Source organism: Mesoplodon densirostris, chromosome 16 (genome assembly GCF_025265405.1).
Source record: "Mesoplodon densirostris isolate mMesDen1 chromosome 16, mMesDen1 primary haplotype, whole genome shotgun sequence".
In the NCBI taxonomy this organism is placed as follows: Eukaryota; Metazoa; Chordata; class Mammalia; order Artiodactyla; family Ziphiidae; genus Mesoplodon; species Mesoplodon densirostris.
Window position 1 is genome coordinate 42151116 of NC_082676.1, and position 16756 is coordinate 42167871.

Here is a 16756-nt window from a genome sequence, read left to right on the forward strand (position 1 = left end):
CACCTATCTCCAATCGTCATGATTTGCATCTCTCAGAGCTCTTGGTGGCCGTAGACCTTGTCACTAATATTTCCCCGTGGAGCAAGCACACCTGATCAAACTCTTCTCTTGGTTGGTGTGTTCAACGGTTGAAAGAAGGATGGCTCAAGTTAGAACTTTTTTCAGTGGAAGGTTCAACCCTCTGGGCTTTCAAAAGGGATTTTGGAGAAGGCATACTGACATTGTTTGCTTTTCTTCTTGGTTTATAATTGCAGAGATAGGAGAGGTCTTGTGTTTCAGGAAGATAACACTTTTCCTGTGTTGTCGAGGCTCTGAGTAAAGTAGCCAAGAGACACCTTGTTATCACACAGCTCCACGCTGGGCCAGGCTTCCTTACTGGAACAGCATCTGCCTCTCCCCCGCTTGTAAAGAGCCTTCCTGATTGGAAATAATACTTGTTTTTGTCCCCAACCAGATCACTGCAATGTGACGGCATTTGCTCTGTGGGTCTGTAATCACAATTAGGTTGCGCATTTACATTCCTCCCTGTGTATTTTAGGCCATGGGGAGGAGAGGGGAAGAAGGAGTGTGTATATTTTTACCCAAGAGATAGTGTGAGAACCCCGGCTAAAGCTTCGTATGCTAACTGGCTTAAAAAAAGTGATGACAACAAAAAACCTTGTTATTTTGAAATAATTCTGGATTCACAAGAAGTTGCACAAATGTACAAGGGGTCTTATGTGCCCTTCACTTAGTTTCCCCCACTGGTAACATCTTGCTAAACTCTAGTGCATTAATCACAACCTATAAATTGACTCTGGTGCAATCCACAAATTGTATGATCAGAACTTATTCTGATTTCACCAGTGTAACGTGTGTGTGTGTGTTTCTATACAATTTGATCACAGGTGAGATTCCCCACGGTTCAGATACAGAACTGCCCCATCACCGCAAAACTCCCCCATGGTATCCCTTTATTACCACCCAACTCCCCATACCTCACCCCTAACACCACTAGTCTGTTCATCATCTCTATAATTTTGGTTTTTCAAGAATATTCTGTAAATTGAACCATAACCTTTGTGATTGGCTTTTTCCTTCTGCACAGTGTTCCATGGTGTGGGTTTACCAAGTTTGTTTAACCCTTCACCTGTTGAAGGACATTTGGGTTGTTTCAGTTTGGGGATTTTACAGGTAACGGTGCTATGAACATTGGTGTACAGATGTTGGTGTGAAAATAAATTTTCATTTCCTTGGGATAAATGCCCAAGAGCCCCATTACTTGAGTTATGGTAGACACATGTTCAAGCAAACTTCTTTGGTCATTTAGTCCATTTTTGTGACACCGTGTCTTTAAAAATCTGATTGATTTTTTATCTTCCAGCCCAGCCTCCAGTGGAGGAAAAGTTTCTGTGTTAGTCTTGGTGACCTTGACTATGATACTAAGGGGAATGGGTTGCATTCCTGCAGAATCAGGAGTAATCCAAAACTGTGTTGAAAGTGTTGCCCTGGGATCAGATTTTGAGCTCCCATTAGGTAAGACCCAACAATATAAGGTCCTGGAGGGGCTGATACACCCCAGGGACAGGCATGCAGCTGAGCCAAGGGAAAGTGAGACCCAGGCACTCAGACATTGCCAGGTTTCTCTGTCCCGGGTCTCCACTGTCTCTGAGCCCCTCGGTTCCCCTGTTGGCTTGGGAAGGCTGGCCACCTCCAGTTTCCCAGGCCATCTGGAGGGAAATATGGCTGCAAAGATGGCCCAAAGTAGACATTGTAATTACAGCTTCAGCCACTGTAGGGAGACAGGACCACCTCTCCAGGGGAATCCCAGGGAAGGGAACTGGTGCTCTAGTTTGGGTCAGATACCCTTCGTTGGACCTGTCAACTGTGGCCAGAAGGGCGGGGTCATGCATAGAACTACCACACACCAGTAACCATGGAGGAAGTCTTCAGAAATGGAGGGGGCAAGGTGGACAGGCAGACCATGGACCCCAAAGGTTGTAACAACATCCACAGGATTCACACTTGGAGTTCCCACGTGTTGGGGAAATAAATGAGGCCTTTGAGAAGGATGTGACACCTGAGTTGGACCATGAGAGACAGTTAGAACTTGGACATGTGGATGGGAGGAAACAGCAGTGGGGGGGAAGTAGACAAACCCGGATCTCAAGACACAGATGCTTGGGGCATAGAGAGGGAGGCGTGCAATGGGATTTGACATGTAAGAATTGATGGGTGGATTGGAGTTTCAGAGAGAGAGTCCCAGTCAGAGATGGGGAATCTTGCTGGGCCACAGGATTGAGTAGGGACAGCTTGACCACGTCCTGTGACAACGCCGAGCAGCCGCAGAGCAGGAGGGATAAAAAAAAAAAAAAGGCTCCTTGAACAGCCTAGCCCAGGCTGGAGATCAGAGAAGCTGACAGGTGAGACAGAGGGAAAGGTGGATCAAGAGAGCCCAGGGGTTGGTGGAAATATCGTCAGGAAGGCCAGACGTGGCCATTTTCACCTTTGTTCCCCAAAGAGTGGTGTTGGAGCTTTAATGTTATTTTCTTCGAAAAGTGAGGTGGATCCTTGAGCTGGCATTGCCAAGAGTACCTTTAGGTCACTTTAGCTGAGAGCTCTGGGCTGCTTGCCGGGCAGAGGCTCTGTGGCCTCAGGCTGTGCTGTAGGGTCTGGGAGGGACTGTGCCCGGCACCTGCACACAGTTTGGAACAAATATTTTCCCTTCCTCTTACCCTCAGGGCAGGATGGCTGCCTTCTGAATCCTGAGGGCCAGGTCCTGCCTGGCTGCTAGCTTCCTTGTCTTACACATCAGATGTCTGGTCTCAATGGGGCCTGCGAGTGAATGACCCCTGTAGGATGTCAAGAAACCCTGGATTGGGCAGCACAAATGCAGAGGGACCCTGACACTCCCTTTCCCCTCCTGGGCACGACTCCATGGTGCTAACTGAGCACGCATCTCCTTGAGTCTTGACCACGCCCGTTGACACTGGGAGATGGTCATTGATATCCATTTTTAAAAAGAAGTTCAAGTTCAGAGAGGGAAGTGCTTTCATCCACGGCAGCGCAGCCAGAATTGGCAGGAGCCGGGGCTCCAACTCAGCCATCCTCGTCCTGGAACCAGGACTCTGGGGCCTCCTCCCTGGGAACTGTCACCTCCCTCTGTGCTTTCCCGCTTCCTTCCGGTTTAAGACTCCCTCCCCCGCAGCCCTCCTGTCCCCTTACCAGATTCATCTCATTGTTTCCCAAGACGTGTCCACTCTCCCTTCAGTATACAGCGACACACGCAATAAAAAATGAGTAATAATTGTAACATCTATCGAGTTCTTCTGTGTGCCTGGCACTGAGCTAAGCGCTTTGCATGCATCCTCTTACCTAATACCCCAAATAGCCCTCTCAGGTAGGGACCAATATCCCTATTAACTGTTTACCCTGACATCATGCAGCAGCTCACGATGAATGCTCCTGACCAGGTGTGTCACTGCCTCTCAGGTGCCCCCAGGCTCAGTGTAGGAGCACAATGATGCACAAATGCACGTGGCCCCAAGGTACCCTCCCTCCCAGAGACCTTTCCCTTTTCATTCTTTTTCCACCTCAGAACATCCCTGCTCTGTGCACCCTGGGAGTACCTAATCAGTAGGACTTTTTCTAGTCTTCAGTCCAAATGAGTGCCCTGTGTGTGACTGTCAGGTGCGGTGATGGTTTGGGATCTGCAGAGCTGCTGTTCAGCCAGCACGTCCCGGCGTGGCCTTCCAGCTCGCATCTGTTCTGACCGGTCATTGCCTGTCTTTGGCTGTTATATATCTTTTTTTTTTTTTTTGCGGTACGCGGGCCTCTCACTGTTGTGGCCTCTCCCGTTGTGGAGCACAGGCTCCGGACGCGCAGGCTCAGCGGCCATGGCTCACAGGCCCAGCCGCTCTGCAGCATGTGGGATCTTCCCGGACCGGGTCACGAACCCGCTTCCCCTGCATCGGCAGGCGAACTCTCAACCACTGCGCCACCAGGGAAGCCCTGGCTGTTATATATCTTGATCGTCTTCCCTGGGCTAGAAGAGACATGTTAGGTTCTGCAAACCTCTTGGACCCTAATAAAAGCTGCTATTTATAGAACATTTTCGTGCTACCTAACACCTTCACCTGCACCATTTTTTGGTGAGCGTGCATAAGCATTTTTCTCTTTGCACAGGACCCATACTGCCTTTGACCTTGGAGAATTCAGGGCTCTGAATACAGAGGTCCCCAAAATACTGGAGAAGGGGAAACTGCCCAGATGCTGTACTCTACTTATCCCATTCCTGGCTGCCAACTGCACTTAAAGAAAACTCCAAGAAGTGACCAAGCGCCACGCTGTGACCCTGTTCTCTCCAGGGTTTCCTGTTTCCTGTGTGCCATTTTGCTCCCCCCTGAGCCCCCTTAATGACGGTGACTTTGGCTACTTAAAGGAAGAGGATTGACAGCTTCGGAGCGTTCAGAATCAATATCGCAGTAAATAAGAAACATAATGAAAGAAAAACACACTCCAGGCTGCAGACAAATTTTATCGCTTAAATTCACGTTATTATTAGAATCAGCTGCAAGTACCGGACTTTAAACTGCCTTTTGATGGGGTGAGATAGGGGAACGCTCTTAATTTGGGGGAACAATCTGGAAGCACCCCTAGAGGCATTACGGTGTTTTCCTGTTGGTTTGGGCTCCTTGTATTTTTTTTTTTTTTTAAGATGAAATTTAAATGGAAGAAGCGGTGGAGAGGAATTTCTTAACAAAGGAGTTGAAAGCGGAGATGGCTTTCCTTTTCAAAGCCCCTCTCCTGAATGCACAACTCCGTGTGATATATTTAGTTCAACACCTTGGTATTTTGCACCTCACATCTTTTTTCTTGCTTCTTTTCGTCTTTCGCTTTCTTTTCTCCTTACTTTGATCTCACTATGGAATCGCCTTTAAAATGCTTTCATACACAGCAAAAACATCCCTTTTTAATCTCCCCCATTCTTCCCCAAATTTCTGGCTCTCGCCTCACCTCTTTTTCACTCCCGTAGTCAGAAAATGCATTATTTAAGTCCACAAACCTGGGTGATGCCCAGAGAATGAAACATACAGTATAGACGCCTTCTGGGTTATTTCGTCTTGGGTTTTTACACACTTTCCAGGTCCATGCATGGAGCGGTGGGCGTGGCAGCGGAGGGGAGGTGCGTGGCCTTACGTCACTGCTGTCCCTTCAGAGTTTAGTGGGGTTGTTTGGAGGAGTTTGAAGTTCAGCTTGTTCTCCTTGCTAACCCCCTCCCTTGGAGCCTGGAGAGGGCCAACCACTGTCAGTGGATGGATGGCTGGAAAAGTGTGCCCAGAGCAGAAGCATGGGGGCTTCAGAGTTACAGAGAGAGCCAGTTCCTGGCCAAGCCTGAGTCAGGCCTCGACTTCCCACATTCGAGGCTGAGTTCTGCACGAGCAGATGAACAACTTCAGTTTTCACGGCCTCGCATCCGCAGGAATCAGGCAGAATGACAAGGAGGGTAGGCATGCCGCTTATGAACTGTGTGACTTTCAGCCGAGTGCTTACCCTCTCTGGGCCTCAGTTCCTTTCTCCATAAAATGGGGATCATAATACCCCTTACCTCACAGAGTGCTGACGAGGGTAGAAAGAGTTGCCAGAGGTAAGGCAGTTACAACAGAATATCCTTAATTAGGATTCAGTAAATGTGAAAGCAAAACTCGAGGAGTGTTACGAGTTTGCAAGAGAGATCATTCTCGAGTTAAATACGAGAAGGGAACTCATCTGAGTAGTGTTTTGGAGCATTTCATGATGAGCTGACCTTTTTAGTCAGCTTTGGCTAGCAATTAGGGGATATCAGTATTTTATTATAGATACAGACAAACATAGTATTTGAAATGTTTGAAAAGTAGTGATTGTCAGCCAAAAAGCAATTTTGCATCCAAGAAGCCCGCCTCACCTTGTACCAAGGTGTACTCCCCTTGAAGCTAAGGAAGCTCATGATTGGGGCCCCTCACTTGTGTGGCGGCGGCAGTGGGTAGGGAGCCTAACAGTGGTTCACAGGCCCGTGGGTTTTTGTAAAATTTACAAAAGAGAGATTTTTTTTTTTTCGTTTTCTTAAAGGGGATCCTTCAGATTATATAAACTTCAGGTCCTTCAAAGCCCAGATTCGTTTCTGGGACTTAACTAACTCCATCTGACAGATAGAAACCCACATATTGCATGAGGTTTCTCCCCCTTCCCTTTTTAAATTAAAAAAACATTAATTAAAAAAATGCATTGTTGATCTTTGGCCGCTTTTATGCCTTTAGTTTTGGTTAGTTATTTCAGGCATAAAGGTATTCTCAGGCATACCTGAAAATCCAGGTGTTCTAAATCTATTTTTTGTTTTCTTTCAGTGGCATCATGGCTGATTCACATATTAAAAAAAAAAAATCTCAAAAAAAAAAGGCACTGCAGAAATGTAGGGCATCATGCCTAACGGCTGCACTGAATCTGTGTTAAGGAATGTGTTTTTTCCTTCTGCTGACTTAAAGCCCCCAAGTATGGTGAGCTGGAAGTTTCCATCAGGGATGGAGAGAAAGGCTGGTGTCAGGGGGACACTGGGGGTGTGAACACCGATCCAAGGGTTGGATCCTCCCCTCTGAGAGGCTAGAACCCCATTTAATGAGTCTGGAGGGGCTTTGCGAATAAGCTTCCAGTCAACCAAATTACCAGAATGGGGATCAGAAAAGCTAATGGGTAGCAGAACCAGGAATCAGACCTTCAGTACGGCCTAGGGATTTAAATTCACACTCAAAAACAATACTTCACCCCCCGCCCCTTCAAAATCGACCAGGGCTTACAGATACAAAAGGCCACATCTTGTATGATTCTGTTTTTATGAAATATCCAGAAGAGGCAAAGATGGAAAGCAGATTAGTTGTCGCCAGGGGCTGCAGGGAGGGCAGGACATGGAGAGTGACTGCTTAATGGGTGTGAGGTTTCCTTTGGGGGTGATGAGATGTTCTGAAACTAGATAGCAGTGAAGGTTGCACCACCTTGTGAATGCACTTAATGCCATTGTACACTTTAAAATGGTCAAAAAGGTTAACTTTATGTGTATCTAACCACGGTAAAAACAATGAAAGAAAAATCAGGCAGTGCTTTTGAGAAGTTCTGGGTTTGTGGGAGAATCATCTGGAGTGCTGGTCAACCCTACCGAAGCCCACTGAATTAGAACTGCCTAGGGCAGCCCGGGAACCTGCATCACGTGCCAGGTGATTCCTAGGTAGAGCGGAGTCTCACATTCTGAGGAGCACTGGCTTTGCGCCAGGTGGTTTTTTTGGTTTTTTGTTTTAATTGGAACATGCCATATGTGCTATTTTCGCATCCCAGCTGTCACAACCCATGCATTCCCAGCGAGCGGCATGCCCACACCTCAGCAGCTGCTGGCAGGGAGAAGTGTTGGTTCTAAGTGGCTGTGATGGTGATGGTGGTACGGATGGCAGCAGAAGCAGTGTTGGTAGAATTGTACCACTTGTCATTGTAATAGACTGTGGGAGTGAGAGCAGAAGCCAGGAACATCGGGGTCCTTGTCAAGGGACTAATGGTGAGGTTGCTCTGTTGGGGGTGGGGTGGGGGGTTAGCCATCAGGATCCCAGTTTTGGAAATGGCAAGACAAACCCTCACCTTGTGGACTGAGGTCATCTCCAAGGGGTTCCATCTTTCAGACAAGGCGGAAGAAGAAGGCCCAGGCAGTGGGAAAAGCAGAGACGGGCGGTGGCCAACACTGGGATTCTGGAACGTCTGCTCAGTTCGGATGAGACCTATTCTGTGCACAGGGGTTAATTCATCACAGGTGGGGGTGGATAGGGGGTCAGCTCTAAGTCAGAGCTACTCCAAGCGCATTCACCAGAACAGCAGTGGCAGCCTCATGGAGCTTGTTAGAAATGCAAGTTCTTGGGCCACACCCCAGACCTACTGGTGATTTTCATGCAGGTTAAAGTTTGAGAAACACCATCTAAACTTAGACTGATTATCTTGAGTCTCCATACCTTGAGGAGAATTACAACGTTCAGTGAGTCTCATCAGCAAGACTTGATACCTTGCGGGTTAAGAGGTACAGATGGGGCCCAACCCCAGACGGTGTGGCCACTCCCAAGCCCACGTCTGTGTGGTACCCAGGTTCATGCACTAGTTTTGGGAGCGGGTGGAGATGCCTTCTATGTCCACACTTTTTTCTGAGCAGGGTTTAGAGACAAGAGACTAGACTGATGTTTTATTCTCTAATATCACTGAAATTGTGGGATCTGGATATAATTCTGTAATAATGTTTTTTACTTTAGTTCTCACTGTTTGTAACTTTCTTGTTATCGATGTCTACTCCTTAAGCCTGGATGACAGGCAGTCCTTTTATTGTTAAGGAGCAGATATATCTCCCTTCTGGTCCCTTCCGATCACAGGCAGTGGTTGCCTTTCCCCTCTTGACCCTCAAGTGCTACTTACCAAAACCTTAAGAAACACAAGCATTCCCAAATGGCTCTAGACCAATTTAGTATTGGATTTGATAACATTGGTAGGTAAACATTTATTTTTGCAGAAGTGAGTTTTTATTTTCCTCTCTGAGTCTGCCGGTGAGAAAAATCATATGTAAAATGTTTTTCTTACTGTCGTTATAATGTCCAGGAATGGTTTCATCTGTTACGGATGATAAGGGATCTTAGGTGATGGGTGTGACATTTCTTACCGCTGTCAGGTTGAGGATTTGTTTCCTTCCATGGTGAGCCTGGGGGCCTTGTTTTTATTCAGTTCACTTGTGGGCTTTCTCACTTTAAAGCAACTTCGTAATCTCAACACCCCAATGCCCTCAGGCTGTCACAACTCTGTTCCACCAGGACCAGCCTTTCTGGAAATCTCTCCTGAGCTGTCCTACTCCTCCACTTCTCCCTAAGCTAACCCTGTCCCCGAAGGGCCCAGCTGCATCCAGAAGGGAATTCTTTTTTCTCACTGTTCCCATCAGGAAGCTACTGTTTGTCTAGATCAGTGGCCTGTTCTCAGCGCTCATTTTCTCTAACTCATTTGACTTCCTTGACGTTGGATGTTGAATAACTCTTTGAGAACAGGGATTGTGTCATTTTCAACCATGTAGGCGCTCTATAAATATTTATGAAATGAATGCACAGATTCTTCTTTTGGAAACTCTGCGCTTGATATGATTCTGCCCCTGTGATGCTGTTTCTAGCCCGTCTTGTCCTCTAGCTCTGCTTCCTGTCTCCGGAATGCACACGTTTCCCAAAGTGGGGTTCTAAGTCTTCTTCTGGAACTCTCACTCCCTCCTGTGCCATCGTCTCTCCCCACCATGTCCCTGACACTCCGTGCCCTGTCTTCTCACTCTGGACCATTATCCTGGTTCAGCAATCAGCCCCCAAAGGTCTGCTAGCCATTCAACCTGTCCCCAGGTGAACCCATCAACTTCTGCTTCTCTTTTTTTTTTTTTTTTTTTTTTTGCGGTACGCAGGCCTGTCACTGTTGTGGCCTCTCCCATTGCGGAGCACAGGCTCCGGACGCGCAGGCTCAGCGGCCATGGCTCACGGACCCAGCCGCTCCATGGCATGTGGGATCTTCCCGGACTGGGGCACGAACCCATGTCCCATGCATCGGCAGGCAGACTCTCAACGACTGCGCCACCAGGGAAGCCCTGCTTTTCTTCTTTTCCTCTTTTCTGATTAATGGCATTTTCCCAGTCTCCCAGACACTAGTGACTGTCACCTCAGCAGATCCAGTTCCACACCTGTGTTTTGCTGTGTGCTTGTGTATTCTGGAATAGTGAGAGCACACATCCAAACCTGCTGATTAACTCAGATACGACCTTCTCCTTGGCACCCCTGGCCAAAATCACTTCTCCCTTTGTGACCCTCCATCACACTTTCCCTCTACGACCATTTTTCTTTGGCCCTTAGCTCCTCAATATTGGAATTTTTTGAACATGGCTCATCTCCTTGCCCAGATTGTAAGCATCTCAAGGGAGTGCTTGTGTCCGAATTGATTTTAAATCCAAGCGGGGGCACAACTCAATACCTTATTGGGTCCAGAATCACATACAGGGATTGGGAAATGAAGCCTTCTCAGTGCCTCTTGTTCGGATGCTGGCATCTCCCTTCGTGTTCCCATGAAAGACCCCAGGGCGTCACTTCAGTTGTGTCTGGAACAATGTGTCACTGAATCTTGAAAGATCGAGGCTGGTGACTATGGCTATAAAATGATAGTGCCTGGAGTTTAAAATGATATTGACAAGCTAGAAGGATGTGCTATTGTTCATGGGGTATTATAAAATGGATCAATATGAATAATATTAATAGACCAATTAGTATGAGAAATAAGATTTTGAATGCATGTCAAGGGCTTTATATGTAAATCTTATTTATTCTTAGCAGCCATAGGCTAGTACCAAATGATGAGGCATTATCCTTTTATCCCTTTAAACTTTTCAAAGCACTTTAATATTCATATCCCACTAGCCTGGAGATGTTGAAGGGCAGTGGTAGCAAACCTCACTCTTTTTTGCCAAACTTGTAAATGCCTGTTTGTCTCTCTCCTCTGAAGGCTCAGTCACAACTGCTGAACAAATGTGGAGAGCATTTGATACTTAGACATGGTGACCGGCATGGCTGGGAGCTGACATCCGGTTACAGGGCACAGCACCTCAGGGTCCCAGGTCGCCTGGCAGCTGAAGGTCAACCATGCCTGCAGGTCCCTGTCGTGGCACCTGGCACTCAGCGCCCAGAATGTTCTCCCTGAACTTACAGAGATTCTTGAGATTCCTGCCATCCCAGGCCAACCCTAGAGGGTGAGCAGGATTCCCACCGTATTATTCTGTGGGCCCATTGCCCAGTCCATTGCCTTCCATGGTGTGTCCCTCATCCCCTGCCCACCCACCCAGCACTCGAGGGGAGGAAATGAAAAACCAAGCAAGCATGGCCCGTCCAACCTTCTTGCTAGCATTGTTGTTCCAAGAAATTTAATGAACAGATGGGAAAATGCAGCCAACATTCAGTCAGGAGATGGTCTCTAAAAGCTGAAAATTCTTTGAGCCACCCCAGTCCCATGTACCTGGCTGAGTGAAGAATTCGACGGTCCCCACAGCCTGGCTTCTGCACCAGGCCCCTCACCGGCTCTGGGATGATGGCAAAGATGATAGCAAACCCGGCAAAAAGACGAACAATAGATAACTTACTGAGGGTGTAATGCTACCTGCCAAGCATTCAAACTCAGTGGTTCTCAGAGTGTGGCTCCCCATACCAGAGCATGGGTGCCCCAGCCTAGACCTTCTGAAAATGAACCCTGTGGGCGAGGGACCCAGCAATCCATTTCAACCCCTCCAGTTGATGCTGTTGGTGGCCTCCAGTTTGAGAACCAGAGTTCTGGTTTACAGGCCTATTCTTCCATCTTGGACATGGCTTCCTCAGGCTCCCTGGGCTGCTTTGACATAGTGCCCTAAACCTATATTGAGGGAAAGAGGGAGAATAATTACTACTATCAGCTACTCCGTGTTGAGCGTTTACACTGTACCAGGGATACTTCTGAGCATTCTTGAATTTATTAACATCTGTAATCCTCACCACAACCCTGTGGTGTCTATATTATTGCTGTCAGCCCTCAGTATCCCTGGATGTGAAGCCTGCAGGTACAGATGACCAACTGTAAGGGACTTGAGCATCTGTGGATTTGGTATCCCTGGGGGTCCTGGAACCTGCAAATACTGAGGGATGACTGTATTATCATCCCCCTTCGGTCGATGAGGGAACTGAGGCACACATTGACTGGCTAGATTGCCCAGGGTCACTCAGGTAGTAAAAGGTGGCACAGAGTTCTGAACCCAAGGCAGTCTGAGTCCAGTCTGAACACCCAACCACCTTGTGCCTCCTTAGAGTTTCTGCCCCTTCTCCACCCAGGTGCTATTTTTTTCTCCTTTCCAAACTAATTCCTCCCTGTATTAGTTTGCTAGGGCTGCTCTAGCAAAGTACCACAGACTGGGTGACTTAAACAACAACATTTATTTTCGCACTTTTCTGGAGGCTGGAAGTCCAAGATCAAGGTGTTGGCAGGGTTGGTTTTTCCTGAGGCCTCTGTTCTTGGTTTGCAGTCGGCCACCATCTCCCTGTGTCCTTGTATGGTCCTTCCTCTGTGTGCGTGCTCCTGGGGGCTGTGTGTGTGTTCACATCTCTTCTTCTTAAGGACACTGCTCAGATTGGATTAAGACCTACCCTAAGGACCTCATTTTAACTTAATCTTCTCTTTAAAGGCCCTATATCCAAATATGGTCACATTCTGAGTTACTGGGTATTAGGGCTTTAACAGATGAATTTGGGGGGGGGGGTACACAATTCAGCCCATAACACTCCTGTTCCCCCACCATCCATGCCTGTGGCTGACAGGAACTACGTCGTGTCTCTGTACCCTTGGGGACTCTTTCACTCCCATCCATCTAAATCCCCCATTTTCTGTACTTGTTCCTGGGTCACATGGCTGCATCGTTCCCAGGGACAACAGCCATGACCTAGAGAGGGCAGCCTCTACATGTGCTGCAAATATATGGCTTTAATTTGCCAAACATTGCTGTGTATAACTAGGAAGTGAGGGGTCTGCACAATGTCTGTAAATACAGCCTTGTGGGTTTTTCTAGAGCAAGGTCAGAGGTGACGATGTCTCCGAAAGTATTGTCTGTGGACCACTCACATCTGAGTCAGCTGGGCTGCTTCTGGACCCCTGAGGCTCCCCAAGGGCGCATCCTTGGAGTGTGCATATCTCAGAATCCCCTCTCTGTCAACCCTTCCCTGTCCATCCTTCAACACCTGCTGACTTTCCCCCATTTTTACTGAGATATAATTGACATACAGCACTGCCTAAGTTTAGGGGGTGCAGCATAATGATTGACTGACATATACTGTGAAGTGATTACCATAATCAGTTTAGTTAATATCCTCATCTCATAGATATAAAAACACAAAAGTTAAAAATATTGTTTTTTTCCTTGTGATGAGACAGTGATTCTCAAGTACACAAAGGTATCCCTTTACATCTGTGGAATTAGACACATGTGACCCATGTTTCAGCTCTTCTGTTCCTAGGTTGTGACCTTGGGACAGGTTAGTCTCCCTAAGACTGTTCTTAATTTGCAGTGTGGAATTCATCTAGTTAATTAATGGGATTAATCTAGCAACAACCTAGGGTGGCTGTAAGGATTAAATTAGATCATATAGATCACGCACTTTGTACCACCTGCTGGTGGCAGGAGGGAGTGTTCAAGCCCTGATGGCCTTCCTTTCACCATCACGGTAGTGTTTCTACTGCTGAGCAAAGATTTCTTTCACATCCTGTGATCAAAGCACAGACCCTGCTAATGTTGCATCTAGGGTGTGACTCTGGGTCTGGACCTCCCAGAACACATTCTGTGAGAACCAGCGTATGTGCAGATGGAAAAACCCATATAAAGTTGATAAACAAGACCCAGGGGACAGTGGGGGCACAGGAATGCTGGCCAAGGAAGGAGGAAGGGTCAGAAAGAAATCCCAAAGGACATCAGTCAGAGATGTCTCCTGAATCACTGGGACCAAGTTGACTTTTCTACTAAAATGACTAACATGCAAAATGTTCTGCAATCTCTGAGCTAACTGAAGATCTGTCGGCCTCACAGTGGGTTGGATGCACATTTGACATGTTTACAGACCTTCCTGTGTTTTGTCATTTGTAGAGGAGCTGAAGGCCCCTTTGGAGGAGTATGTCCACAAACGCTACCCTGGGCTGGTGAAGGTGGTGAGAAATCGAAAAAGAGAGGGCCTGATCCGAGCTCGCATCGAGGGTTGGAAGGTGGCCACCGGCCAGGTCACCGGCTTCTTTGATGCCCACGTGGAGTTCACCGCTGGCTGGTAGGTCACAAGCTGAAACCTAGAAGCGCTCGGGATTTGCAGCATGGTCAGGAGGGCTGGAGTCTGGGAGGTGGGCCACTTTGGCCGTTTCCTCTGGGGCCCTGGCAAGAATGGAGAATCTTTTGCTACTTTGCTCGTTTCCATTTCTGGGGAGGATGGTTGACTGTTGAAAAAAAGAGATTCAGTTATAATTTTACCTATTGAGGCAAAGCTTCCCAGAATTTATGGGATCGTGACTTCCCTGGCAGTCCAGTGGTTAAGACTCTGCACTTCCAATACAAGGGGTGAGGGCATGATCCCTGGTTGGGGAACTAAGATCCCACATGCCATGTGGCCAAAAAAAAAAAAAAAAAAAAATTTATGGCATCATCTTTAACATCATTTGGAGGAAGGGAAGGGTTTCTCTCTGCTGATGTGGCCCCTCATGTTTTTCCAGGTGAAAAGAACAATATGAGAGAAATCGATGAACATACAGGGAGTAGATTTTGGATGTAAGGGAGTGAAGCGTCAAAAATGCCCAAATCAGTCAATGAGCATGTTAAGATTAGGTTAGAGCTTTACAGTTATATGATTATTTCTAACTAACCAATGATAAATCAAGCCAGAGGTTAAACCCCTATGCCAGGATTGCTTAATTAGTAAGAAGCAGAGTCTTTAAATTCATTAATAATGTTTATTTACACTCAATGATACCATCTTGAATAAGTTCACGGTGCCATATTTGAAGAGCCAATATCCCATCACTAATTATGCCTTAAAATGTCTATTCTTCATTTGAAACAAATTTTAGAATCCTTTTAATGGCCAGAGAAAAGGATGGTTATGCACATGACCACACAGAGGTTTGGAACGTGGGGTCACCGTTAACACTGGTCCTTTCACTTGCACACAGGCATCTGTTGCCATCTCAGACCCCAGTTTTCTTCCTTGCCTTTTCTGCCACCATCAGACCCTGATACACACAGCTGTAGGTGTGCAGCCCTGACCTCCTCTGAGCCTCACCACTGTTTATCTCTCATAATCATTCTCAAAGTGTGGTCCCCAGACCAGCAGCGTCAGCATCACCTGGGAACTTGTTAGAAATGCAGATTCTTGGGCTCCACCCAGACCTATGACATCAGAAGCTCTGGGGATGGGGCCCAGTAAGCTGCTTTAACCAGCCCCCCGACCAGGGGACTCTGCTGCTCACTCAAGTTTGGGAACCCTTGAGCTAGAAGCCTTCTGAACAGATGCCCCTGAAAGTTCCGTTGGAGCCTCAGCCTTGCCCTGTCTCACCTTTTCCTCCATATCATTCCCTCCTCATTTCTCTCCTGTCAAAACTGGTGGTACCACCCATGTCCCTGTCGCTTGATTCTTCTCTCCCCATCGTGTTACTCATCCAAGCCACCTCCAGCTTTAGCTGGTTTTTCCTCTGTTTCTCATGTCTACCTTTTCCTCTCCATTTTGACCTCCATGTTCCCGGCTCAGGCCTTCATTACCTTTCACTTAAACTAACTGACAAATATTTGCTGGACGATGACCAGTCCCAATGACCGCTCTAGGCTGTGATTTGGGTGCCTGCCTGATCGGGTTTGCCCAGTGCTGAGGGATTTCCCGAAATGCAAGACTTTCAGTAGTGAAATCAGAACGGTCTTGGGCAAAGAGGACAGTTGGCCACTCAGCTGGGGTTCAGAATCTGGTGAGATTTGGTATCCGCCCTCCAGGAGCCTATAGTCTAGTTTTGACTGATGTCTGTGATCCAGTCTTAGCCCTTCAGACTCATTTTCCAGACTTCCAACAGAGGGGTGTACGTCCTCATGGCAGATAGACCGTGTGTCGCAACTCTCACTAGGTCACCCTACAGTAACGATCTCTGTCCTGTCCACGTGGCAGATCCACTGCGGGTTGTCTGTCTGTGGCTCTGCTCCATATGGCCTCTGCGTCCCAGGACCCAAGGAGCGCCCCTGCCTAGGATGTACCATTTTTGTAGCTCAGGGAAAAAGATAACAGTTTCTACTCAGATGTGACATGGTCACACCTTCTGTTGGCCAAAGTAGGTCACAGGTCCAAGCTAAACATTAATTGGGGTTGAGGGAGAGCGTGTCCCTCAGCAGGTAAACACCGCAGGCCTCGGGGTCATCGGCGGGATGTCCCAAGGCAGGGGAGCAAATCGCTGGGAACAGTTAGTTGTACGCTCTGTCCCAGACTGGGAGACTGAACTCCTCAGCTTCAGAAGCATGATTTGAACCAAGGTCTTCTGCCCTACACTCAGTAACTTCCCCCACACAGTGATGGCTGAGCTGAATACTTCTACCTGCAGGGCACCAGACCAGCCTAGGGGAAGGGTGGCCCATCCAAGGGGGCTGTGGAGCTTAGGGGTTGGGCCTGAAGCCAGACCATCCGGGTTAGAAACCTGGTTCTACCTCCAGCTGGCTGTGCGGGCTGGGGCATAGCCTCCGTGGGCTTCAGTTTCCTCATGTGTAAAATGATGATTATAGTATTTATCTCATATGATTGTTGTGAGATTTATATTAATCAGCCCATACAGAATGTTGGGAATGGTGCCTGGCAAGTAGTAAGTGCTTGATAAACATCTGCTATCATGAGCTTATAAGGAAGAAAAACGTGTGTTCAAAGATCAGCAAAGACAGTGTGTTATCAGGGTGACTTGAATATGATGGAGAAGATGCTCTAAGAGTTGAGAGGATGGAGAGAGTCTTCTACTGGGGGAAATTAAGGCAGGCTTCTTGGAAGAGGTGGCACTTGATTAGAGAAGCTTGTGTGGGTGGCTAGATTTCCTGCCTGGGCACAAGGGCGTTCCTGGAGGAGAACAGCAAGAGTGAGGACTTGGAGGGGGCGGAGCTCTGAAGCACATCTAGAAACCAGGGAAAGTCAGTCCCGTTTGG

The 16756-nt window shown here is 47.6% G+C and overlaps 1 protein-coding gene across 1 annotated transcript in view; it reads left to right on the forward strand.

The window, feature by feature from the left end:
- The window catches only part of GALNT17 (polypeptide N-acetylgalactosaminyltransferase 17), a 480774-nt gene that overhangs the window by 258691 nt on the left and 205327 nt on the right, over positions 1 to 16756 (forward strand). The window contains exon 4 of the mRNA XM_060077976.1: positions 13697 to 13871. Coding sequence (XP_059933959.1) covers positions 13697 to 13871 — 175 coding nt within the window. The remainder of the gene's footprint in view (positions 1 to 13696; positions 13872 to 16756) is intronic.